Source organism: Zootoca vivipara, chromosome 13 (assembly GCF_963506605.1).
Source record: "Zootoca vivipara chromosome 13, rZooViv1.1, whole genome shotgun sequence".
In the NCBI taxonomy this organism is placed as follows: Eukaryota; Metazoa; Chordata; class Lepidosauria; order Squamata; family Lacertidae; genus Zootoca; species Zootoca vivipara.
In genome coordinates, this window is record NC_083288.1 from 18936189 (window position 1) to 18963225 (window position 27037).

At 45.7% G+C, this 27037-nt stretch overlaps 1 protein-coding gene across 3 annotated transcripts in view; it reads right to left on the bottom strand.

Moving 5' to 3' along the window:
* The window catches only part of KAT7 (lysine acetyltransferase 7), a 31700-nt gene extending 9258 nt beyond the window's left edge, over nt 1-22442 (bottom strand). The window contains exons 1-11 of one of the 3 annotated variants that reach the window (XM_035134876.2): nt 21021-22441; nt 17200-17347; nt 16241-16417; nt 15560-15799; nt 15357-15439; nt 14060-14149; nt 12304-12402; nt 10774-10902; nt 4568-4759; nt 2287-2376; nt 1073-1213 (exon numbers count right to left, since the gene is read on the bottom strand). In XM_035134876.2, coding sequence (XP_034990767.1) covers nt 1073-1213; nt 2287-2376; nt 4568-4759; nt 10774-10902; nt 12304-12402; nt 14060-14149; nt 15357-15439; nt 15560-15799; nt 16241-16417; nt 17200-17347; nt 21021-21035 — 1404 coding nt within the window. In that variant the 5' untranslated portion in view covers nt 21036-22441. Of the gene's footprint in view, nt 1-1072; nt 1214-2286; nt 2377-4567; nt 4760-10773; nt 10903-12303; nt 12403-14059; nt 14150-15356; nt 15440-15559; nt 15800-16240; nt 16418-17199; nt 17348-21020 lie in introns of all 3 variants that reach the window. The other 2 variants (XM_035134877.2, XM_060281425.1) reach the window with 2 other exon arrangements.
* Between the last annotated feature and the right edge of the window lie 4595 nt (nt 22443-27037).

Sequence of the window (27037 nt, forward strand, 5' to 3'; positions counted from 1 at the left end):
ATTTTACCAACCTATCATGTAAAAATGCATGAGGCAAAACTTGAAAAGTGCTGCACTTCCAAGGGCAAATTATTAAAAGTTTTTTGATGCAGCACTCCTAGTGGCCATGCTGCACGTGCCAGAGACCAAAGTTAAACAGAATCAATAATTCTAACGGCCGTTTTGGGAAATGGCCTCTTGCATTGCCAGAGAAAGTGAAATTCAAATTGTTCCTGTGCTCTATTTTGATCAGCATGACAAAGCACTGTATCTGGGGAATTCAGGTCAAATGTAAAGTAACCAACAGAGCCCACATCAGGTCTTCATTTATCCTCACATCACACTTGGGCTTGCAATATTCCTCTGTCAACAAAACAGAGACTCAGATTGAGATGGAAAGTTTGGCTGCCTGGGCTAACAAGCCCTTACTGAGGAGCAGGCTAGAAGCAACCTCCTCTGTTTAAAACAGTGGTGGCCAAACTTGGCCCTCCAGCTGTTTTTGGACTACAACTCCCATCATCCCTAGCTAACAGGACCAGTGGTCAGGGGTGATGGGAAGTGTAGTCCCCAAACAGCTGGAGGGCCAAGTTTGGCCACCACCGGTTTAAAAGATGAGGATTCAGTCCACAAACCTGATGTTGAACCAATTCTAAGCCAGCAAACCAATGAGCAGAACCACCACCCACCCAAGAGTCTTTTCAAGAAAGCTTAGCAGATTTATAGTCGGAACTGATCCCATTGTGGATCTGAGACGGGGTGTATGTGTCGAGGTGTGCTACTCCCTGCCACACAATGCAAGAGCACACCCTGATTTCTGATTAATATACCACCGAAACCCCGCTCTTACGAATGTTACTGGAAGCAGGTGTTTGCACATGCAACTATGTGGGGTGGAGGAGCCCTCATGAATACCAAGAATAACTGGCTCTGTTTGGCATCAGAAATTTCCATCTGTACAATTTGTGCACTCTGACAGATTCAGTGCCCAGCCTCTGAACCCCCCTCTCCAGAGCAGGCCCGCCGTTCTGATTTAATGCCTAAGTCGTGGCAAGTGCCCTGGTTGTGGAGCGGAGCTCAAGAGGCTGTTACCGACCTTGGAGAAATAGCCTATGAGGTGGCAGCCGGTGTTGTCGGCTTCTGTCATGACGTAGAAGAGGAAGGGCTCCACATCGTAATACAGGGTCTTGTGGTCCAAAAAGAGCTTTGCCAGAAGGCAGAGGTTCTGACAGTATATCTGGAAGAATCAGAAGGCATGTCAAAGCACAGATGTGTTGGGAGGAGGTGGCCAATTCTAGGCACCACTCTCACTGCCCCCAAATCCTGAAAAATCCCTTTGGCCAAATCTGCTTCTTTGAAGCTGTGACTGGCCCATCTCTGGTTTTCTGGCAGTGGTCCCAGTACGCTTCCAAGCACAATTCAAAGTGTTGGGGCTGACCTTTGAAGCCTTAAGCAGCCTCTGACCTGCAGACCTGAAGAAGCATCTCCACCCCCATTGTTCAGCCCGGACACTGAGGTCCAGCTCCAAGGGCCTTCTGGTGGTTCCCTCACTGCGAGAAGTGAAGTTACAGGGAACCAGGCAGAGGGCCTTCTCGGTAGTGGCGCCTGCCCTGTGGAACGCCCTCCCATCAGATGTCAAGGAGTAACTATATAACCTTTAGAAGATATCTGAAGGCTGCCCTGTAAAGGGATGTTTGTAATGTTTGATGTTTGATTGTGTTTTTAATTTCTGTTGGAAGTTGTCCAGAGTGCCTGGGGCAACCTAGTCAATGGGTGTCATTTAAATAAAAATAATAATAATAATTATTATTATTATTATTATTATTATATAAAGAAACTGTGGTAGCAGCCTGAGAGAAAGTCTGCTTCAAGCATGCACAAGCATATACATTTAATAAATAATAATAAAAATTATACAGGAGTTCTGTGGACACTAGTAAGCCAGGCATGACTACCTGTCTAATACACTCAAAGGCAATGGAGTTAGACCAATATAACAACCAGTACCATATCCAGGTTTTGGAAGGCCTTAGGGCAAGACATCCTCTATAGGACACCCTCCTGCAATAGGTCTATGGCTCTTGTCAATGGGCCCCTGCTAGGGTGTGACCTCTCGCTAGATGCCCAATAATGCCAACCCTTGGCACTGGTCCTAATGAGAACCTTAGGATTTTTCAGGGAGAGCTGGGACAGGTTGGGTTGACAGACTTCAAGGAGAGCCAGCTGGGCAGCCTGCCTATGGCCCACAAAAGACAATGTGTTGCACAAATTCTCTCCTCCTCCAAAGCCAACTCCGGTTAAGTATGTTACCTTGTTCTTTTTCCCATCCACTTCAAACACCGAAATGGAGCCTTTACGGTAAATTTCGTCACCCGGAGGATGCTTCCAGACACATTTCGCCTACGGAGAGCATTGCACAAGCGTTAGCACGGTCGCCAAGTGTGACAAACGGCACCAGAAGCACAAAGAGGCAGGAGAGAGAATTGCAAGGGGAAGAATGAGCTACTTACTAAGGGGCACAATAACATGGCAGCAGAAGCAGCTACACATTTTCTGCTCAGCCAATAAAAAGGCGGTGCGCCCAAACAATATGGGGGGCTGACCAAAGTCCACAGGTATGGTCAAGTGTAGCTGATCTATGGAGGCAGGTCCAGATTTAGTAGTAGCAGAGAGCAAGTTCAACCCTCTAACAATAAACCAGTTCTTTCATTGTTATTTTTTAGGTTTAGATTTAACATCACCTACTTTGTTTGTGCTTGTGTGTGCTTATTAACTTCCCAGACCACATTGCTCTTCTACATAATAAAAAAAATAATTTTTGTGGGGAGGGGGACTATTAGGCTGTTGATTTTATTTTTATTATGTATTTTGTGGTTTTATATCTTGATTTTATTCTGTGAGCTGCCCCGAGCTGCCCTGTGAGCTGGGTTTAGGGTGGTATATAAATTCAAGAAATAATAATAATACATGGTCTGGTTTACATTATACAGGCCTTTCGGGAAAGAGCATTTGATAGCCACCTGCTGCAGGGAGAAAACAGGATGCTGCCGGCCCTCAAGCGAAACCTTCAATCAGTGGTTGAAAGAGCAGCCTTTCCTTGACTAGAATTGTTCTACAGAATGGGCTGGGTGATGGGGAAGGATGCCAACTGTGATCAGCTGCAGAGTGGTTCAAAGTCAGCCAGTCCCAGAGGAATCCAGTCCAGGATTTGCTGTGCTTGAAAGACAGCTAATGGCCAGACCACGCCCCTCTGGAACCAAGACGTGGTGCCAGGCACCGGAAACTAGGCCTTTTGTGGAGGAAGAAGCAGCAGCACCGCCCCAAGGTTACAGGGTTCATTACTGTGTGCTGTGCTTCCCTCCCCAGATAGCTCGTTTCTGCCCCAGCCAAGGCTGCACAGGCAGAAAGCTGTTCTGGAAGTGGAGCGAGAAGCTGCTAAGCAGGTGCCAGGACTGGGCTCCAACAGAGTCCTGGGGCCAGTGTGGCCATTCCACACCGAGCTAGACCAACTAGCGGCACCAGTTCAGCAGGTGGTACTTTCCACCTTCCATGAGTGAAGGACCCCTTCCCTGCAGGGGTATACCCCCCCTGCTGGTTAACGTAAAATAGGTTTATGAATGCAGATTTAGAATTTACAGGCAGGGCAATTCTGGCGCATTGATATTACCAGAGAACAGCTTTGCGCCTGTGCCTGATGCTATTAATTAGTTACCTTGCGATCAGGATTTTGTGCCGTTCTCCTAGTCGGGGTGCATTTTTAAAAAATTGGATGTTAGATGCCCTGTTTTGTAGTAATTCAGGTGCAGCTTCCTTCTTGTATGAGCACGCCACCCCAGGAAATAGCTCTACCCCAGGCATAGGCAAACTCAGCCCTCCAGATGTTTTGGGACTACAACTCCCATCAGCAGCAGCACCAGCATCATTGATACCCCTCCCCACCCTTTCTCTACATATAAGCGCCTGGGGACTTCTATTTCAGTGTATCTGAAGAAGTGTGCATGCACACGAAAGCTCATACAGTGGTGCCTCGCTAGACGAATTTAATTCGTTCCACGGGTCTTTACTTATAACGAAAAATTCGTCTAGCGAATCCCATAGGAATGCATTGATTTTTTTTTATTTATTTTTTTTGCCCATAGGAACGCATTAATTGAATTTCAATGCATTCCTATGGGAAACCGCGATTCGCTAGACAAATTTTTCATAAAACGAATTCGTCTAGCGAGGCAACCTCCGCTAGAAAAAAACTTTCGTTAAGCGGAAATTTCGTTAAGCAGGGCATTCGTTAAGCGAGGCACCACTGTACCCAAATAAAAAACTTAGTTGGTCTTTAAGGTGCTGCTGGAAGGATTTTTTTTTATTTTGTTTCGTCATCATCATCATGATTATTATACACCGGAGGGCAAAAAAGATGCAAGGGGGTCTTTTTCATATAGCAGTCTTTCCACAATGCATCTACAGCCCCGTCACTACTTTCAACAAAATGCAGCTGAACTTGCTGGCTCTTCACCAGCAAACCAGGGGAAGTGCAGTTCCGTGAGCAGGGCCAGAGGGATGAGTACAATGGTGCGAATTCGTCTCGCAAGCTTACCATGTGCCTGCGTAGTATCGTCTGGCTCTTCATGTATTTGAGGCAGAACTCGCACATGTAGAGGCGTCCCAGTCGCGCATACTCCTCTGGGTAGGGAGAATGGTACCATGTGTCCAGCTCATAGCGGCCAAAAGCAATCGTCTTGATCATGTTGCTCCCTTCTGTGATCTGGCCCTGAAGTCGCAGCTTTTCCTATTGAGAGAGAAGGGGAATAAAAATGATTTTTTAAAAAAAGAAACAGTTCACGATGCTATTTATTCATACGATCTATGCTAGACCCACGTGAAAACAGAAAACATTCCCACCCAACCCCAAAACTCCTCTACAATCAAAACAAACTCCAGTATCAGGAAGAACTGAGTTTTGTAGAAGTGATACACACATTAAGAAAATTTATGCAGAATTGCTTATTTCACTAATCGCAGGGAGCGGCAGAGCAATAAAAATCATCAAAGCCACACTCTGATCTTTGGAAATGCAAGTTGCCCCACCCACATTCAAGTCTCTCTTTATTTAGCCTTAAGGTCCACAAACTTGTTGCAAACAGAAAACTGAAACTGTTAGGAAACTGAACTTGTGAAATACGGAATTGGCCAACTATGGTCTGGATCCATCCCAAGTTAACCGCGCTTTCAAATCCACGGAACTTAAAAGTCAAGACTAGCTGGATCCAATGATTTCAAAGGCATTCAAGTTCACACCCTGGCCATGCCTACTCAGCTCCAATGAATTGAATGGGACTTAACCCCAGTTTAGCACACATAGGGATGGCAACCTAATTTAGGGGGGGGATCAAGCCCAATGTGTGTAAATTCTATGTGAAGGTGTCTAGTAGAGGACAGCAGCTGCAGCCTCTGTCTCCTCTTCCTCACCATGGTGCCTTGAGAACAACTGTGGAGGGAACTGTCTTCCACCTGAGGGCAATAGTCATAGAATGCTGGAAGGAGCCCAAGGGTCATCTAGTCCAACCCCCCTGCAATGCAGGAATCTAAAGCATCCATGGCAGATGGCCATTCCCTTCTGAACAACCTTCTGGGATCACATGATAGTGGGGGATGAGACCAGAGCAAAACATGTCATTTACACCTTTGTTCAGTACTAGGTTTTTTCACATTCACCCTTCCCTCTATACAGACTTTTTAATGTTTGATGTGTTTTAGTTTGTTGGAAGCCCTTCAGAGTGGTAAGGTAACCCAGTCTGATGGGGAGCATATAAATACCAAATCCAGACACACTGCCCGCTTGCCTTTCATTTTCGAAGACTGTGTGTATTTTCTTCCTCTCTCGTTGTGAACAAGATGGGGGCACAGCAGCAGAGGTGAGCTGGCATATGTGTAGCTTTTAACGCTGCATTCATGCCGAGGCTCGAGGACTGGGGTTGTGGGGAGGAAGTTGGCGGTAAATCATGGCTCCCTGGCATCATGGTGGTTAACCTGACCTGCTGTGCAGCTCTGGTCACAGTTAGCCGTTGGGAGACGGGAAATCTGGAAGGCCAGTTAATACGCTCCCCTCCCCAAGACTTGAACAATGCAGAGAGCTTGGAGGTCCCGGCAGTTTGCAGTCTTTTTCAGATTAATTCCCAACACAAATCTGAAGAAAGTGCTGTTCTCAAAGCCGCCATGGCCACATGGAATAGGGGCCTCAGCACTTCCAAGTGACTTATCAGAAGTACCAAAGCATTTCAGTGGTACCTCGGTTTAAGTACACAATTGGTTCCGGAAGTCTGTACTTAACCTGAAGCGTACTTGACCTGAAGCGAACTTTCCCATTGAAAGTAATGGAAAGGGGATTAATCCGTTCCAGACGGGTCCGTGAAGTACTTAAACTGAAAGTACTCAAACCGAAGTGTACTTAAACCGAGGTATGACTGTATACTGGAAGTGGTCCGCTCTCCGCAGAACCCCAAGATAAGCCACGCTGCTTTGCCAACCTGCCCTTTTGATTTGCTCTACGTTCGGCAGAAGTCTCTCCCTAATCTTTTGGGGGGCGAAGCATGGGCCTGAGGGGTCATATCACAAGGAAAGCATCAAATGAGCTTCAATCAAACATGAAAAAGGACCCATTCTCTTGCCCCAGGGCTTCTGGCTCTCTCCAAGCTGGGAAACCGAAGAGATGCAGACTGCACCTCAGGCAACTGCTTTTGGAAGTCTGGCACCTCCTTACGCAGCGAAAGACAGCGAGGTGGAGGCCTCCGCTCAGTGTAACTGTCACCGCGGAAAGAAAGTGGTGCTTCTTCCAAATGAGAACACTTACAAAGCTGTTTCATCTCCTCACACTTTTTAGCGACAGTCCTCAGGGGCCCGTCGACACAGCCATCCACACCCCAACAGCAGGGCCAAGAAATACTGGCTCAGAAACAGTGGGGCTGGGCATATATGTCTGTGTATCTTGGCTTCCAAAGATTATGGCACATGTAGTTCTGCAATTCTTTCCACTCCAGGCTTTTTTTCCTTTTCTATTTAAACCTTATTTTTTTTATACTTTATTAAGATTTAAGATTAAAATACAGTCCACACATACTCAAAGATCGCAGTCATACCAAACATAAATTCAAATATACAAAATCATATAAGTCATACCATACACAATCATACGAAGCCATAAAGATTGTAATTTACAAAATCATATAGATTATGTAGTAATAAGAGGGGGAGAAAAAGAAAAAAGGGGGGGGGATAAGGGCAGAGGATGTAGTAGGAAGAAGAAAAGAGAAGAAAAGAGGAAAAAGCAAAGGGTAAAGAAAAGAAAGATGAGAGGGAAATAAAGGAGAAAGAGAAGAGAGAGAGAGAAAGAGGAAACATACATTTATTTCAACATTCTCATCCAAAAACAATCAGTAACAATATCATCTAAATTCCTTAAAAGTCTCGATCTAATACCCTTATTTCTCCCACTGAAGACTCCCACTTACCCCTATTCTCAGATTTCTCTAGATATTATTTCCTATTACTGCATTCCCCAATAAAAATAATTCAGTACGCATGTCCAATATCCATTTCTTAACATATCAAATCAATAACGTTTAAATTATAAAGTAAAATATAATAAGATAATAAATCTCTCCTTTCCCTCAACACCATGTGTTTTATTTTCCTTTAACTCAATACGGGGTGCTTATTTAAACCTTAAGCAGCTCGGTCTGCTTTGAGCAGAAAACGGGCAGGCCGAGGGAGCCTGCTTAACCCATGGCCCTCTCATCGTCCTGCAGCCCAAAATGGCTGTACTCACGCTGCCTTTTCACTCTGGGGAGGTGGGGAGGAGCCACCCCATCCTCTTCAAGTGGAGGCTTGGGGAGGGAGGTTTTGAGCCGGGAAAGGACCAGGAGGGAAAGGGTGCATATTCCCACCTGAATGTCTTCTCAGGCAGTCTCCCACCCCAGCCTGCTTTGAGTTTGAGAAGGAAACAGAATGACGCAACTCCGCTTAAGATGTAGATTAAGCCTCAAGCAACCCAAAACCTGCATCTCCAGATAGGCAGCGAGGTTTCAAAAGCATCGTCTTTTCTCTCTAGGCATTTTCTCTCTGGAGGTCCTTTGGCAGGACCAGTGCATCCACAGCGAAACTGCCATTCAGCTGACATAGCCCCGGTACGACTGAATCCACATTCTGCTGCCATCGGCAGGTTAAAAAACTTGTTCTGCTGCCAGAGCTTTCCCACACAATTGAACGGTCCACTTTTTGCACGCCTCTTTGTTGTCGTTTTTTAAAGACGTACCCTTTGTTAGCATTTTCTTAATTATTTTTTTTTTAAGAAAAAAGAAAACGGTTTGAGAGGCCGGTCTCATTGAGAAATGTGCTTTGATTATTCATCACAAATCTAAAAAGGGGCCAATGCAAAACCATTATGTGACACTTGTCACAGCTCTTACGGTGCACTGGGCTCCCTCCAACTGCAACTGCAGTGTCTTTAATACCTGCCTTCGTCCAAGACAGGCTTTCCCAAACTTGGGCGCCCAGCTGTTTTGAGACTACAACTCCCATCATCCTTAGCTAGCAGGTCCAGTGGTCAGGGATGATGGGAGTCGTAGTCCAAAAAAAAAGCTCGAAACCCTGGTCAAAGACGTAGAATTCACCTGCCCCCCCCCCAAAGGAGGGAAAACTAAATAGATATTTGATGCTGGTAGAGAAATTGTAAAAACAAAAAACAAAACCAGCTGTGTACGAATCACTGTTTATGAGTGATCTAAATTGCAAATACAGTGGTACCTTGGTTTACGAACTTAATCCGTTCTGGAAGTCCGTTCTTAAACCAAAGCGTTCTTAAACCAAGGCGTGCTTTCCCATGGCAGCGGGGGACTCAATTTACGCTCAACAGGAAGCGGAACATGTTCTGCTTCCAAGGCAAAGTTCACAAACCAAAACACCTGCTTCCGGGTTTGCAGCGTTCTTAATCCAAGTTGTTCATAAACTAAGCTGTTCTTAAACCAAGGTACAGTGGTACCTCTACTTACGAATTTAATGCATTCCGAATGCACATTTGTAAGTCGAAAAAATGTGTAAGTTGAATCCCATAGGAATGCATTGGGAGAAAAAATTCGTAAGTAGAAAAAATCCTATCTAAACCACATCCAAGATAGCGGACGGAGCTCCGTTCGTAAGTAGAAACATTTGTAAGTAGAGTTATTCGTAAGTAGAGGTACCACTGTAAAGAAAGATATGATAAAAAGAAAAAAAGAACCTTAACTGATCTAGTGAATGGTTTGCAGTGGAAACATCCAAGAAAGGGCCAAATTTGGGGGTGGAGAAAGGACACGAAGAATATAAAAATAGGGGAGTGACGACCATAGTTTACCTTGATCAAGGCCACAGCAGACAGAAGCGGTCCAGCTTCCAAGGAATGGCCTGCTGTACCTCTATACTTTTAAAAACGGTTTTATTTGTAAGTTGTCTTGAGGTGTTTCCTGAAGGGCAATAGATACACTCTAAAATATAAGCAGATGCACAGCAGATGAGAAGCTGGCAATCTTCTTTCATTCTGCTATGTGAATGGTTCCACATTTTATCTCCTGCTGTTCTGTCATCAATAGACTTAGCCTTCAGTTCACATTAATCTAAAAGTGTCAATGAACAGAGAGGGGGGGCATGTCCCACACTTGGAAACCGAGTTCCTCTCCTCATTTCTTCAAGATTAAGTGTGGTAACAGTGGGAGAGGCACTTCCTTGCGGTCCCCATCCCCACAAACGAAAGTGGAGTCAAGAGCTCTGATTCCCAGGAAAAACAGCAACTGAAACGGACTAGCGAAAGATTGGGACCAGAGGGCTGAGCCAAGCTCGGAATACTGAGCACATATGTAGTTAGCAGTAACTTAGAAGTCAAAAAAATCCACATACAGCTCTTCAAATACCTTGTTCTCAAAACCGAGGAGTCAGAAACCCAGATCCATCATTGCCTCTCCAATCCTCTGCAGGCTCAGGAACTAAGAGAGTCTACCAAGATTCTCTACACCACACGGCTCTCTCCGTCCGTTCTGCTGATTCAGCTTTTGCCCCCTGCCCAACTGTCCTCCCCTTGCAGCTGCCGTGATTCGTGAGAGCCTACAGCCAAATGCCTCCAGTAACAGTTGCCTCGGGACCCAGGTGGCGCTGTGGGTTAAACCACAGAGCCTAGGGCTTGCTGATCAGAAGGTCGGCGGTTCGAATCCCTGTGATGGGGTGAGCTCCCGTTGCTCGGTCCCAGCTCCTGCCAACCTAGCAGTTCGAAAGCACGTCAAAGTGCAAGTAGATAAATAGGTACCGCTACAGCGGGAAGGTAAACGGCGTTTCCGTGTGCTGCTCTGGTTTGCCAGAAGCGGCTTTGTCATGCTGGCCACATGACCTGGAAGCTGTACGCCGGCTCCCTCGGCCAATAATGCGAGATGAGCGCGCAACCCCAGAGTCAGTCACGACTGGACCTAATGGTCAGGGGTCCCTTTACCAGTTGCCTCAGATTCTCTGTTAGCCTGTTTTCTGCATATAGTTGGATTTCTGAGCCCTTTTGAGGAAGGAGCCCATTTATTTATACACAACTGCTGTCGCCCATCTCTAGACTCTGAGGATACGCCAAGATACTTTCCCTTCTTTTTGCTCACTTCTCCCCACCCCTTGCTCAGAAGTTTGATTCTGTCCAAATGGAGTCACAAGCGATTCACACTCAGCTTAATAATAATTTAAAAAGAGTACAAATGGTTTTACTTCAAGCCTAGAAGGTGGAAGTTATGTGTATCTTACCCAGCCCAGTCCTCTTACCAGATCCTCAGAGGCTCTTGCTTGCGCTCGTCGGAATAACTCGAGGTCGTACTCACTGGTCAGATTCTCTAGAAGGGGCTCTCTGGTGTTGCCGTAGGTTTGCCGGTGCTCCTACAGCAAAGAGCAGAAATAATCTCTTAGAAATAGTTGGCCCGTCCTGGGGGAAATGGATTCCCTCAGCCTCCACTCTCTGCCCTTTCTTGCTGGCCAGCAAAATTATACTAGCTCTTGCTCTGAGGGAAGTAGAAGGCCGAGGGAGCCAGGAAAGCTTCATGCAGGATTGCTTATAAGGACAAGAAGAGATGTGGGCTGTTGTGAGTGCAGAGGCAAGGAGTCAATACAGAGATGAAGCATATACAGTAGTACCTTGGCTGTCAAACTTAATCCGCTCCAGGAGTCCGTTCGACTCCCCAAATGGTTCAAAAACCAAAGCACGGCTTCTGATTGGCTGCAGGAGCTTCCTGCACTCAAGCGGAAGCCGCGCCGGGACGTTCGGCTTCCAAAAAACGTTCACAAGCAGGAGCACTTTCTTCCGGGTTTGCGGCATTTGGGAGCCGATTTCTTTGGGAGCCAAGCCGTTTGAGAACCAAGGTGCCACTGTACTGTATCCAGTTCTAGGTACCACATTTTAAGAAGCCTGTGGATAAGGGGCAGCCCTCCTCTGTGTTGTTGGGACTACAGCTTCCATCATTCCTGACCGCTGGCTCTGCTGGCAGAGGGCGATGGCAGCTGTAGTTCTGCGACGTCTGGAGAGCTACAGGTCCCCCACTCAGTGGAGACAGACTGGACCGGGAGGCAACAGATATAGTATGAAACACAACTCCTATGAGGGGAGGTTGAAGGAACTGTGTTTAACCCGGAGGGGGAATGGAGGGAAAATCTACAGAAGCACTCTTCAACTGCTTGAAAGGCTGTCCGACAGAATAGGGCGAAGGCTTGTTCTCTGCTGTCCAGTGTATTTAGAGAATAGATTCCAATTGAACATTAAGAGAAATATCTTAATGGTAAGAGCAGTTTAGTAAGGGAACCAATTACCTAGAGAGGCAGTGGGCTCTCTCTTGTTGGAAGCCATCAATGCAGAGGCTGGGCAGGAACCGGATGGGGTTGCTCCAGCACTTAATTCCCTACATCGCACAGGGGACTGGTCTGGGTGGCCTAAAAGCCCCCCCCCCCCCAAACTACGGCCTCGCGCAGGGCCAAAGGACATGAAGGTCTCCATGCAAGAAGGGATGGGAAGCAGCAAGGCTGGAATTCACAAACGGATTTGAAATAACTGGAGGAGTGTTTAGCTCATGACTGCCTGTTCTTGTTTTGGTTCTATGACCTAGAATCTTGGGATCAGATGCAGTTAGAAATTAACTATTCCCTCTGTGCAGGGTGTGAAATACGCCATGACATTAAGGGTGGTCTGATTCTGCCAAACACACACACACACACACACACACAGAGAGAGAGAGAGAGAGAGAGAGAGAGAGAGAGAGAGAGAGAGAGAGAGAGAGAAAGCTTCTGTACCATGTACTTTTCCTTCTGCTCCTTAGTCAGCCCAGCATTCCTCTTCTTCCTCATCTCCGCTACTTTCTCTTTGTACCTTAGCTGTCTTTCAGTTGGTGCCTATACAGGGGATGAGAAACACAGGACATGCATAGGAGGCGGCAACCTGCCCGGCATCCTGAGCCCACTGACCCCAAAGCAGGCCAACTATTGCTTCATCTGCTGTAACAGAGATGGGAAGCCTGGGGGGGGGGCTCCCTCCAGGTGTTGCTGGACTACAACTCCCATCATTCCCGACCATCAAGCTGTGCTTGTTGGGGCTGCTGACAGGAGCTGGAGTCCAGCAACAACCTGGAGGGCCACAGGTTCCCCAACTCTGAGCTATAGGCCACACCTTTCTGACATGGAATGTCGCATATGCAATATGGCACAAGCGTATACTTTGCTCCCGCTGCATGGGTCTGGCAGCTCAAGTGTGTCTGCGCTGAAATGGATGCTTGCACCCCATTCCATTCCATTCCATACTTAATGGGATATGTGTTTCTTTCGCACACAACACCAGCTCATGTTGCAAAAAATACTCTGAATCAAACAGCACTAAGCTAGCTACCAAATTCCATGGAGGAGGGGTGTTGGCTGTGGTGTTGTGAAGTCTGCTGAGCATGCCCAGAAACATTCGCCTTGCCAGCAATCCAGCAGGTGCAGAGGACCATAACACTGTCAGGTTTCTAACATAAAAAAAACTCCTTCCAGTAGCACCTTAGAGACCAACTAAGTTTGTCATAGGTATGAGCTTTCGTGAGCATGCACACTTCTTCAGATATTGGTATCTGAAGAAGTGTGCATGCACACGAAAGCTCATACCTTTGACAAACTTAGTTGGTCTCTAAGGTGCTACTGGAAGGAATTTTTTTAAAAAATTTGTTTCTACTACATCAGACCAACACGGCTACCTACCTGTAACAGGTTCCTAACCTGTTACTATTTTGAGTATGCTTTTGCAAGAGTCAGATGCTCGTCTATTGCACATCCATGTCAAACAGTCCAGACCATCCGTTGCAAACCAACACGAGCCTAATCACTGGGCACTATCGCTGTATGGCATAACAGGACTCTTGCCACACTGCATTGTATTATGTGTATTTTATCCCAGTAAAGCAAGATGGTATCAAACCAGGAGCCTGGTATACTTGGGACCGTGCTTGAAAAATATCAGGGGTTATTTACATGTCCCTCACTTGGCAACAGAGAGATGACTGTGAGAACTGTATGGCATTTGAAAGGGTACAAAACATATTATTATAATTTATTAAATTTGTATACTGCCCTATACTCGTAGATCTTGGTGGGCTTTCACACATACTGTACCTATCGCTACTGCTGAAGGATGAACATATACAGAGTGAACGCAATCTAAGGAACCACATCCCGCAAACAAGGCACAAAGCATGAATTCTTCTCAAGTTATCATGGGGCAAGTTGTATTTCATTATTTTAGAAACTAACATATTTATTCTTTTCTTGGTAAAACTGAAGAATGGAACGTTTCCCCACAAGAGTTTTAGATTACAGAAAATGTGGTCAGCGAGGTAAGTAGACACAGCTTCAGACAGAATTTCCACATAAAATTGCTTTTGATTCTGGGTTTGTTTGTTTTTTAACTGTCTTCTGAAACTGAGATGTCAATGATCACTAGAAAAAAGATGGTCCTGTTGGGGTGTCAAAGCCAGTGCATACTTGATAAAGGTGCAAAAGTCAAAACGTAAGATGGAAGTACCTGATGTCTGGTAGCATGCCTGTTGTTATCATCTTGTCGGTGAGACAGCATTCTGTCCTCGACTTGTTTATCACGGCTCTGCGCTCTCACCTTGAAATCCAGAGAGAGGTCGTATCAATCCTTCCCTTCTCATGCCATGCAAATTCTTGTTCAGATAATGTAAGAACAGTCCAACCAAAACCACAATGTGAGGGAGTTAAGGTCCTGTTGGCCCTGAGCCCAGGAATCTCTGAGGTTTGCAGGCAGGAGAGGAACATCCAAAGAGCCATAAGCCCTCAATTCACAATTGGCCAAACAGCATTTGATGCTTCAAAAGAGAAGTGGCAGGGCTCAAGCCCAACTTCAAGCTACACAGCTCCATCGGGAATTTCTGCCCCAAATTACAGGTGGATTTTTAGATTTCATGGCTGTATTTTTGTATTGTCTTCTGCCCCGGGAACCATGGTGGCTGAAGATGTAGGGTATAATTTTACAAAATAAAGAAAAATTTAACTAATTCCTACACACACATTCAATATAAGAAAATCTGGTCACCTCTCCCTGCCCCATCTTACCACCTCAAGTTCATTTCATCGGTTTCTAACAGAGTCCCTAGGAAATAATTTCTTAGTCACATGCAACAAAGACTCAGAATATCACACACAGAGAGACATTTGCTGCAAACAGCTGGTGTTCAACAGCATACTAATTTTTTAAAATTGTTAACCTTCTTGGAAAAACAAAAGAAGGAAATTTGTAAATTGAAATTTTGAATACCAACATACAGACTCACCCAAAGCCTACAAACGAAGGGTTCTATTCAAGTTTCAAATAACCATTTTAAAACGCAAATCATAGGCTTGCTGGATTTTTGGACAGCCCTGCGCAAGCCTGAGAACAGAAATTCCTACGTATGCTTCAAATAGCGTGCTTCCCATGAGAATTTTGTCCCCATGTTTGTTTCTGTGTCACAAATCACAACGCTCAGAGGAGAGGAGCTGCACCAGTCTTTGACAACCTGGTGCTCTCCAGATGGTTTTGACTACCGTTCTCATCAGATCCAGCCAGCGCCGCTGACGGAAATGGTAATCCAAAACATCTGAAGGTCAGCAAGCTGGCAAAGGCTGTACTGTACATTACATGGCCATGTTGTGTGTCCAAACATTGAGCACCGCTTCTCTCCTGCAAAGCAGCATTGAAAAGAGGAGAAACGGTGGGTGGGATGAGCTGTGCTGAAGTCCCCCCCCCTCCCCATGCCATTCCTCCTGACTGATCTCTTTCCATTTCCACAAGTTCGTTTTCCAAGAGAATAAATTACCTTGCATTCGTCAGCTGAAAGGTTATGATACAGTGGGCATCCAGATATGGAGAAATGCCGCTCGTGTTTTCCCGTCAGGTGTCCTGTGGAGAGCCAAAAGAACACGCCTTATGGCTGGTAACAAGAAAGGGCACATGGGGGGATTTTGACAAGAGGGAGAGTCTGCTAACGAAATCTCAAGATCATGGAAGGTTCCACCGTACCTAATGAATTGCAGCCAGGCGTGGGACATTTCATGTTGAAGTTGTAGCTCTCGTGGAACCGACGGCGTTTGGGACGATGGGACAGGTCACTCCCCGAATCCTTCATGGACATATCCTTGGCGATACTCTCGTCGTGAGACATGTTGGGACTGGAGATGTCGATGTCGGACTCGGAAGATGGGGCGTTCCCAGTCGGCGTGCGGGGTGGGGACTCGTCATGGTTAGCGGCGTTTTTAGTGTCTGTGTAGAGTCACAACGTTACAAAAGTGAGCAGAGCCCAATAAACTTGGGGGGGGGGGGCGGTGCGGCGGCAAGAAAAAAGTCCTCCCCAGAATCCCTTGCAGGTCAAAATGCCAAGCCTAAAAAAGCAATACTGTACTAGGAAATGTATTGTTGCTCTCCTGACCAAAACTGTCAGGGTGATCTTGAGATTGAGAAAGAAATCAGAGGGGCAGATAAAAGGTGACTTCAACTGGGCATCATCTCAGCTGTGCTTTCACTCAACACAGCAACTAGTATTTCAAAAGCAGCCTTGGGCTAAGCTAGTGCCCCCTCAACCTAACCTAGAAGTCATCAAAGTTCTAAAGAAATCCGATGAAGAACATGATAGAAATAAATTCAGCACGATCCCAGACTGTGCCAGTTTTAGCCACTCTACATCCTGCCCAGCCATTTACAAACCTCTATCTGAAAAGTCAACCACTTGCTCCGTTTCAGATCCTGACGAGCGGGTCTGTCGAAGGGGATATTTCTTGGGAGTCACGGGTGTGGGCTGCTGTTGGCTACGAGTTACCCTCCGAGTGGAATAAACAGGCTCCTCTGCTCCAAACGATGGTGGGTTGCGAACCGGGCTGGAATCTAGTTTTAACAGGATGGGAAGGTAAGGAAGTGGGGAAACACAGACACAAGTGTTTCACTGGGAGAAACCATCTGCAATACTCGCACTGCATAAACATCTGCCCCCTGCACGGAAGGACACAGTGCAGACTGCCTTCCCAACATCAATATCAGTTCTGAAGATTTAAGAATTTTAATATAGCCAGGATTTTCAAAAGCACAAGTTAAGGAGCAAAGAGCAGCAAGGTAATAAATGAGCTTCTTTCTGATACTACTCCATGCCCAAGTTCAGATTTTGAGTATATGAGAGCCAGTGTAAGTTGCGGATGTGAGCGAGCAGATCCTGGGTTCAAATCCCAACTCAGCTCTGGTCTCAGAGCCACTCTCTCAGCCTCTCTCTGGAATATAGGAATAATACTGGAATATCCAACATTTGCAATGCCTCTCCTTGCTGCTTCTTTGCATACACCAAACGGAAATCTGGAAATCCTCCAGGGAGACAGAATCCCAAATATTGACCCATCAATATCCTCAACTTGATGTTCAAGCTCATTTTAAAGGTGTTATTATTCAGAGGTCATTCTCTTACAGACTGACCTGTTGCATGTCCACAAGGTGGTTAATGCAGAATGTGCAATGGCTTACAGGGCTTCAGGGGTGGGTGGGACTAAAGCTAGCATGTCTCCAATTGAGATTCTGGCTGTGCCTACATATGGAGTGGGGTGGGGAGGGCAGACATCAGCTTATTATACAACTCATGCCATTTAGAATAAGGCTTAAGACCAAACATTCAAACGCTCTACCTTGGGAGCTCTGGCTGAGCCTGGCAGAAGAGCGAGTCACACGTGCAGACTGGCGGGGCGTCCCGTCACTCTCTGAACTGTCTGTATGCTCTGGGTCCGTGGAGAAATCAGAGTCTTCGGTTCCGTCAGAACTGCTGCCTGCGTTCCTCTGAAAGGCCAAAGACTCAGCCACATAAGCAACATGCATCATTTATCTGGGGCCTGCTCCTTGAGGAGCAGCACTAACTAAAATGTTTCAGAAAAACAGGTATCGTAAACAAGAAAGTATTGCACACTGTGCTTGCAGAAATACCAAGCCAAAACAGAAACCTCTTACAACGGGTTGGAACAAAACGCTTAGGCTAAAGCACTGGTGAATCTCCACACATCCACAAGAATATGCCTCTCTGTGCTCTTGCTGTCCAGACCGTGCATACAGCTATATGTGAGTGATCATTTAGTATATGGGATTGCAATGGGACACGGTGACGGCACTGATCTTTGATTTCAGTCAAGAGGGATTGCATAGGTCAAACTGAACTCTCCAGAACTTTGTCTAGAAGGCAACAGGAGCAATCCCATCAGAAGAAATGAGGTCTGTTGTATGCTGGCCACAACTTCAAAACAGTCTTTAGCCTGAGGAGAAGCATATTGTGCCTGTAACCCAAGTCTCATGCTCATTCAGTCAACACAATTCAGGGGAGGATATGGTACGGTGCATTAGCGAGCTGCAAGTGTGCAGGCAATTTTTCTTCCTAGCATAAAGATAAGTAGTGGTAAAGGTTCACCTCCTTGATTTATGTTGTTCAAAAGACACAGGACCAGCCAAAAAGTGGCAACTCCACCCAGTCTGTGTATACCACAATCTTCACATCACAGGAATCAACACACTCTGAGCAAAAGTCTGTTTTTGCAATTGCCACCAAACAGGGATCAGATCTCAAAACCCAGGGAACAAAAGCTATAGCTGAACGGTTCATGCAGGGGCACACAGCAATCCACATTAGACGGAAAGTTATGCAGCAAGGATGGGAAACCTGTTGCTCTTCAGATGGACTCCAATGCCCATCAGCCCTGGCCAGCACAGCCAACAGTCAGGCAGGATGGAATTTATACTCCAACAACATCTGGAGGGCCACAGGTTCCCAAACCTACTACACAGACTAGCTTTCCTCAAGTCTGAAACAAACCATGTCTTCGTAGAAGCAGCTGCCGCTCCTTTTAAATAGCCAGCCTAAAGCCAATACCTTTTTTGCCAGCGCAATGCATCCTTTACTACAAGAATGGCATGCAGGACAGAGTAGCAGAGTTTGGCTCTCGAACTCACAGTCTGCTACTATTGGCATCAATTTTGAACCTGTCACAGAACAATTCTCTTTTTGTAGGATCATGACATTGCAACAGATGAAAGACCGTTCACGCATCAGTCACTTCCCACACATTCAAGAGCTGTTGCCTGGTTCGGGTAGGGCAGACAGAAATTTAACAGGTGACAGAAATGACAGTGATAGGGAAATCTGTTCAATTACTACCTATAGGGGGTGGGTGGGAAAGGAAGGAAGCTTGTACACAATCCAGGTACACAAGCAGAAAGCACCCCACTTCACACACAGCTGGTGCAATATATTCAGTAGTCAGAGCAGGAGCAGACACCAGGTGTGTTGCATTGAGGGGGGCTGCAGACCGGATGGCTCTACAAGAGACTCAAGCATGTGAGACAAGCCAACACACTGCAGAGAAAGACAAACATCTCAATTTGGCTTCCACTGCAGGACTGAACAAGCATAAAGAATAGCCCTCCTCTGACTCACGATTCTTTCAGGTCCTTAAGTTAGGCCATGAGAGCAAATTCCCCCATCATGCTTTCCAATTTCTATTGTAATTCCTCCCACTTAATTTTTTTGTTTTTTTTCTCTGACTCTGTTTCCCCACTTGTAATGATGTGTGTGACACAAGAGGAATACCAGGGAGGGGAGAGAAAACAATCTACAGAGTTGCAGGGAATAAGGGTTTCATTTATATAGCACTCCAAACAGAGATGAAGCTGGGTCTTTGAATGCTACAGGTGCCATCCTAACTCATTTCTGATTATAACTGGGGCAGTCAACCTTTGTCCTGTTGTGGGCCTAGCAGTTCGAAAGCACATTAAAGTGCAAGTAGATAAATAGATACCACTACAGTGGGAAGGTAAACGGCGTTTCCGTGTGCTGCTCTGGTTCGCCAGAAGCAGCTTTATCATGCTGGCCACATGACCTGGAAGCTGTACGCCGGCTCCCTCGGCCAATAATGCGAGATGAGGACCGCAACCCCAGAGTCGGTCACGACTGGACCTAATGGTCAGGGGTCCCTTTACCTTTAATCTGTTGTGGAGCTGCATGGTGGGTGCAGCCAGAGACAAATGTGGTCAGGACCTGAGCCTAAAGTAGGTTAGCCTACCCCTTCTCTCTCTCTCCCCCTCTCTTCCCATGACTATCTTTCCCCCAGTATTTCTTTCTCCTTTCCACTTGCATGAAATGAGGTTATTACTGGTTGCTTTAAGGCAATCTGCACAAGTAACAGAACTGGTCTGCTAAACTTTATATTGTGTTGCTGTGAACCTTTAGCAAAACAGGCACTTTTTAATATACAGACTGATGGGATCACTGAACAACCTGGGAGGACCAGATGCTACAGCAATGCTGATTCTAAGCAGGTACGAATCGGGTCAATCCCCATGGTGTATATGGATGTGTGTGTCTCATAAAAGAAATACATTTTAAAAAGCAATATGAATATTGAAACTTTGAGCCTTCCAGGCTCCTTGTGAGTATCTGCCTATTTAACATGTTGTGGGCTAGAAATCTGCTCTTTTAAGCTATATCTGTACCTTGGTTCTTGCCCAAGTTAAAAGGCTTGATGGTTCAAAACCAAGACTGCAGCCCAATTCAAGATACAGCTATTACGAAACATGTCCTGTTATTAAACCTCTTGGTGAATTGTTATTCACATCGCAGCCTCCCTTCCTTTGTTGTAAGAGACTATGAAAAGTCCTCTAAAATGTGTACAATTCCTACTCTCCTGAAATAAAACTAATTCTATCTGTACTTAAAACTAGATAGTGGCAAAAAAGAGCCTTGGGTTTGCAGCCAGAATGATCAATCCTTTTATACATGCAGACCGATTGTAAGATTGACTTACAAGCATGCCCTACTGAATTCCATGGGACTTACACCCAAGTAAGCACAAAACTATAGCCATGGCTGTTACCCATCTCCATGGCTCAGTCAATCTTGCTTGCTCTGTTTTGAACCCTCTATGCCATTTTCCGTTTCCTCCAATCATAACAGCGAGTAGGAGGACCTTTACGCGACCCTGTCCCCCAATGGGAAACGGAGAAAGAAGAGAGGGGCGGGACCCCGTGGACGCCAATTCAGGCCAGAATGCCCGGCCAATCAGCAGCTACTTAAACACCCGCTCCCAAGGCACCTAGCCAAGTATGAAGTCGTTGGGAACAGGAGCGACGGAGGAGGAGGGGAAAAGAAAACCGCGCCAGTAGGAAGTGATAGGGAAAGCAGCCAATGGCATTTCAGCCGCAGAGCCAATGAGCAACGAAAGGAGGCGGGACACAACAATCACCGAAAGGGTGGAGGGAAACAAATAACCGTTGAGGGTGGGGGCTGCGCTTGACTGATGGCGAAGATGGCCATTGAAGTTGCGGCGGGAGGCAGCGGCGACCAATCAAGACACAAGATGAAGCAGGGGCTTGAAGGCCTACGTTTTTAACTGGTTTTCGAGCCTGACGGTCTATGCAGCTAAAGGAGAAGAGACGGGAAGGGGGTTTAGCTCGGATTGCGCTCTCTCACCTTCCTACGCGACATCCTCGGCGGAGGAGGCGGCGGAGGCAGCGAGGGTGGCTGCGCCCCGGCCGCCGCGTTGGCTCCGGCTGTATCCGTGGTGACTGGCGTATCTCCGGTTCTCCAGCGCTAGGCCGCGCCGCTTTGTTTTCCCTTTCCCTCCAGCTGCGACCTTTCAGCCGACTCCCTTCACTCTTCCGCCGGGACACACGACGGGGATACACACACCCCCGTCCTGCCTGTCACGTGACGCAGACTAACCTCACCTCACGCCGACGGCGCTCCGCCATCTTGGAGTCGGGATTGGCGCCTCGGAGAACCAGTCGCCGGTGAAGTGCCGCGGCCATCTTGGTTGTGGGCAGCTCCTCCACTCGCTATAGCGGAGGCGGCCATGTTTGAGGCGGGCGCCGTTGTGGTTTCCTGCACTCGAGGTCGACCGACCTCAAGTGCAGTGCGGTTCGCACTCGTCCCGATGCTGGATCCGCCATCTTTGGTTAGGGGCCCAGCCTGCGTTCTTCGTGGTGGAAGAACCATCTTTACTTTGGGCAACGGAGGTGGTGCTTCCCCTATGCGTAAGGAAAAGGTGCGCGATTGTCTCTTTCAGTAACCCTTGGGATGTTGGAGAAGTTACAAATGGCTGAATTACTGAATCTAAGGCTCCATCTCGTTGACTGATTATGTCGATTAATTAGTTTCAAACTTCTGACTAATTGGGCAATGCATTTTTTTTAAAAAAAAGTTAATACAGTACCATGGGGGGAGTGTCAGGTCGTGCACAGTTTTCTGAAAAACCTTGCTTTTTAACTTACAGTAATAGAGAAGTCCCCTAATAGTATATACTATAGCAGCATGCATAATCTAAACTAAATGATATTGCTTTATTCATATGTCAATCAACTAAAACACAAATCGTTATTAAATATAGTGCCTTTATAAAGAACAGGTTTGGCAGCCTTGTATGCATGCCTTTGCAGAAGGAAGTACCGCTGTGTTCTGTGGGGCTTACATCTAAGAAGCCTGCACACAAATCTTTTACTGTAATGAATTGTAAGCCTTACTTGAGATTTGCAGCCTGTTCCTAAGCTTGTTTGGTTGGAAGTAGCCCCATTGAAGTGGGTTCTCCCACCACCAAGTAGGCATGGATAGGTTGGTGCTTAATTCAGAGTCTTCCTAAAAACCTAGAATTGTAGAATTAGAAGGGATCCTAGGGATCATCTAGTCCAACCCCCTGCAATGGAGGAATATGAAGCTGTCCCATACAGAGATCGAACCTGCAACCTCAATATTATCCACACCACGCTCTTGACTAGCTGTTTAGAATCAGACTACAGTTGCAAACAAACTTATCTTTAAAGCACATTCTTTATCTCAGAGAATTTTGGGCACAGTAGTTTATACCTCAGAGTGAGAATTCTCAGCAACTCTTAACAAACTACAGTGCCCAGAATTCCTTGTGCTGGGGGTGGGGACGTGCTTCAAATATAGTGTGTATTTGTATTTTTTGTCCTTACAACTACCCTGCAGTTGAGGCTTGTTCTAAATTCTGTACTTTCAGTTCCTAGTGCCTTATTCATTTCAGAGGTTCAGATGAAGTTCATAGAACCCTTATGCCCACAGAACATATGCTCCTGAGCCATCCCTACTGTTTCCTGAGATATTGTGCCTTTATTTGCCAATAGAATGTATGCCCCACAGCTTTGTTTCAGCTCAAGCAGAAAGAACTCCTGTGTGTATAAAACTAGCTTGGGGCCACTCCAGTCACCACCATTCATGTTACTCAGATACCCTATGAGATACCCTGTAGGTGCATTTGACTCAAAACTTCATATAAGGGGGAAAACCAACCAACAAACACACAACATTTCTACCCCCCATCTTTTTAGCCCCAAATGGGTCCCAGATTTTAAAATCTCATTTTTATTGCAGTTTAAAAAAACATGATACAGGTACATAAACAGTAAAACAGTGCATGGGAGGAGCATAAACAACTGGGTCAGTTTAAAAATAAACCCCCTGTTTAAAAATAAACAATAAAAAATAAAATCAAAGTAGAATAAAAAAGTTTTTGTCACACTCCTCAGACAGTGGGATAGAAAGTCTGTTTGAGATGCTTTGTGAGTCTAATCCATGTATCCTCTATCCAGATTCCTGAATAAAGTTGGATTACAGTAACAGATAATAAGGTTGGAATTTAGTACAGTAATAGTGTTGTAATCAAGTATGAGTAGAGTTTTGATATTGAAATCCAAGCTATCAGTAGCCTATCTTGTCTTAGTGCTACTTAGCTTACTCATACCCATGGGTGAGCTCCCCACCGTCTTAACTAGGCATACAATTTATCAGCAAGTTGAATTTATGTCTCTCAAAATCTGAAAACTTGTTAAAGCCAGATGCATACACAAGCAGTTAAAAACACAAATGCTAAATTTATGGTGGTTCAACCCCCAAAGGGAGCTAAAGGCTCTGAGCCTGTTTGGTGTGAAAGTGTCGCCCAGCTGGGGGGTGGGATGCTAACTTCAGTGTTCTTGCCCTTGGACCGTCATTGATGCAATGAGGTCAAATGGCTCAGCTGCACTATAATCCTGAACTGTGTGAGTGGGTGGAGACAGGATATAGTGCAGAGAGGACGTGGGAGGGAGTAGGTCAGCAGTCTAACCATAAAACCAGGATAAGGAATGCATCTTCATCATTATAATATACTCCGGGGTGCCACAAAAAGCAAAGCAGCAGTTTTGGTCCTTAAGACATAATCCAAAATGCTGCTGGGGTCATACCTTTCTTAGGCCGACCAAAATGTCACAAGATAGTGTGGTAAGCTTTCGAGTTCTCCAGAACCCTTCATCAGGCTGACAAAAATGGAGGAGGCTAGTGGTAAAGGTTGCAACTGGTAAGAATCTTAACATGGAATGCGGGAGGTGGTAGCAGACTTTCAATTGAGGCTATGATATGGAGACTTGTACCAAGGCCTACTAGGAGGGCAAAAAATACAATGGCTAATTCCTCATTTCTGAAAATACAAAAGCCAAGTGCTGCCCTGGTCTATCTCCTTACCTAGGCAAAACTACAACGGTGTTCTGATAGGCAGAAGCTATCGCTCTTCCTTTTATTTGGATTACATTGGGGGTTGTTCCAAAGGCATAAGAGCCTAACATAAGAATCATTTGCAAGTGGGTAGCTCTGATGCAAGGAAGTGCAAGGTGTCCAGATCTAGGACCTACATTTTAAGATGTGCAGCTCCTCTCAAGCACATGCACACTACAGTCATACTGGAACAAGGACTTGGGAGCCTGGTGCCCACCATGTTGGTGGACTACAACTCCAATCATCCCTGACATTGGCCATCTTGGCTGGGTCTCTTGGGAGTAATTCAAACTGTGGAATTAACGTAAATTTTTAGTGTACGCTGTCCCCTTTCTCCATCCCATTTTTCTTTCTTTTTTAAACAATTGTTGCATGACCCACTTTAGGTGTAGGCATTTCTGGGACATTAATAAATTGTGCACACTAGTCTTTTGAATATTTACTTGGAAATAAATTGCACTAAGTTAAGTGGGACTTCCACATAACAACAGACTTTGGGTTCCTTAAATGTTAAGACATTGTTTAGTTTAAGGTGCTACAAAATGAAAGTTATTATTGCAACTGATTTATTATGGCTGCCCCTCTGTTTTTATTTGGTCAGGACCAGAGACTGAAGTAGGTTTTTATTTTGTTTACTGACAAGCATTAATAGAGTCCAGGGTGGCAGCTTGTAACAGAATAAAACTATAAAAATAAAATAAATGTAAATACTGTAAGACAGTGAAACAATTCAAAATCGGCACGTTAGTCACATCTAAGTACATGTGCATAGCAGCCTCAAGGCTTTAGTGTTCAACACACTTGTATGGAAACAAGGCCCATTCATTTCAAAGGAATTTATGTGCAAATAAATATGCTAGGTGTCGACTTCTCTGGCCAGTGCTGACCTGTGAATCACTTGGCAAGTCTTTCTTGTACAGTATACTGTCTGGCTCTTTACAAATTAGAGGGGGGGGGGAGAGCGTAGGTTGGTCCATAAATAATCTATCTTGAGCTACTATGCAAGGAAGTTGTCTTGCAGAAACAGGAGCACCTGCTGCTACTTTCTCCCTGCCTCTTATCTCCTTTAGGCTTCATGGAGTCTGCTCTAGCTTCTTTAAGAGATAGACACACCACATCAGCTACTTTGCAGACACTCCAGAGAAGACTAGTACTGTAAAAGGTAAAAATGCCTTTCAAAATAATAATCAAAATAATAAAGCATCAATAAATAAATAAGGAAGAGGCTCTTTACATGACTTACTGCACTCCCAGATTTTAGCACAGCTCCTTTAATTTGTTCCTTTGTTTGCTTGGGGATGCAATTGGAAAGCTTCCCCTTGTTTGGGAATTTTGACTTCCTCCTCCCAGTCACAACTCGCTTGTTTACCTGTAATAGCAAAATGGTCAGAAAGGAGGCTTTGCCTCATTATGTTTAAGAATGCAGGGAGAGTTCAGACTTCCAAGTAAACTGAGAAGGGAAAAACTGCTCCCCACCTTGACATTTACCGGTAATGGTTAAACTTAAGAAGTGCTGAACTTTTGCTCCTTAACAGTCCAATATTGCACTCCATCTCATCTGACTGCCAAGTGCACTGTCTCCTGCACCAGTGCAAACCAGTTCCTCTCCTAGGCTCCCATCTATTTGCCATTCCACTGTTCACTTTGTATACTTGGCACTAATTTTGGCCTAGTTTCTGTCAGTGTTCCTGCAACGCCTGTGCTTCCTCCGGGAGCTGTGTTTGCCATCTTGTCACATGCCTAGTAGGCCCAGAGAGAGAGATCATTGGTTACAGGTAGGGTTGTATTGTCAGGGCCTCTGCATTTAGAGGCTGTTGGTGGGGACAGAGCATGCCAGCGATAGCATATGGGTTAGTGATTTGTGACAATATCCATGTTCCTTCTTTGTATGCAGAAACGAATGTTAAGGCTGCTTCTCCTCGGGCTGCTGGTTCTGTGTTACAAGTCAACGCTCAAGCTCAGTGTTCTTACAAGTCAAGACCCGACAGTGGGGATGGGAAACCAGATAACTTTACTACTCCCAAATACAGTGGAACCTCGGTTTATGAACACCTCGGTTTACGAATTTTCGGTTTACAAACGCCGCAGACCCATCTGGAACGGATTAATTCACTTTCCATTACTTTCAATGGGAAAGTTCGCTTCAGTTTATGAACAGACTTCCGGAACCAATTGTGTTCATAAACCGAGGTACCACTGTACAGCTGGATTCCAACTGTTGCTTGGGTCCCATGGCTATTTCCTTAAGAGCTCTCTCCTCCCCAAATCCTGGAGCAAGCTTTATGGAGGGGGTGCGGCACTCTTGAGCAGAAACATTTCTGCTGATTAAGACATGCTCCACTGCTAATAACCACCATGTTGCCAAACCACGGGTGTAGCCAGGATTTATGCTTTTTTTGGGGGGGGGAGCAGGACACCCACCTGTCATCATCCTCTGCCTGGCTCTGTCTAGCAGATTCGGAATAAAATGTCTCAACAACAATTGTTTTAAATGTCTTTCTTTTGACCCCTTGTGCACTGAAAAATCTGTCAACGTCTTTCTACAATGTGTACTTACTTGATTTACAGTACTTACTTGATTTACAGTACTTACTTGATTTAGGGGGGGCAGTCCCCCCCCCGGCTACGCCCATGTGTCCAAACCCCATTTTCCACACGAAATAAAAGGTAAATTTGGAAGGAACGCCAGCTGTTTCCTTTCGGGGGTTGGTTGTTGTTGTTTTTTCCTGGGGGCGTGGGGGAGTGCTGCTTTGCTCGGTCGAATCGCAGCTTGCATTTTAAAAAAAAAAACCCAACCCTGCCTTTCTCTCGCTCCCGCCTCTACCTTTTGGGCAAGCACACAAAACCCCACCACAACTCGAAGCCGAGCAGCCTTGCATAGGAGCCTTACCAGCACAAGTCTATGGGAGACCGTCTTAACTTAAGCAAACCTGCAGGAGAAGGAG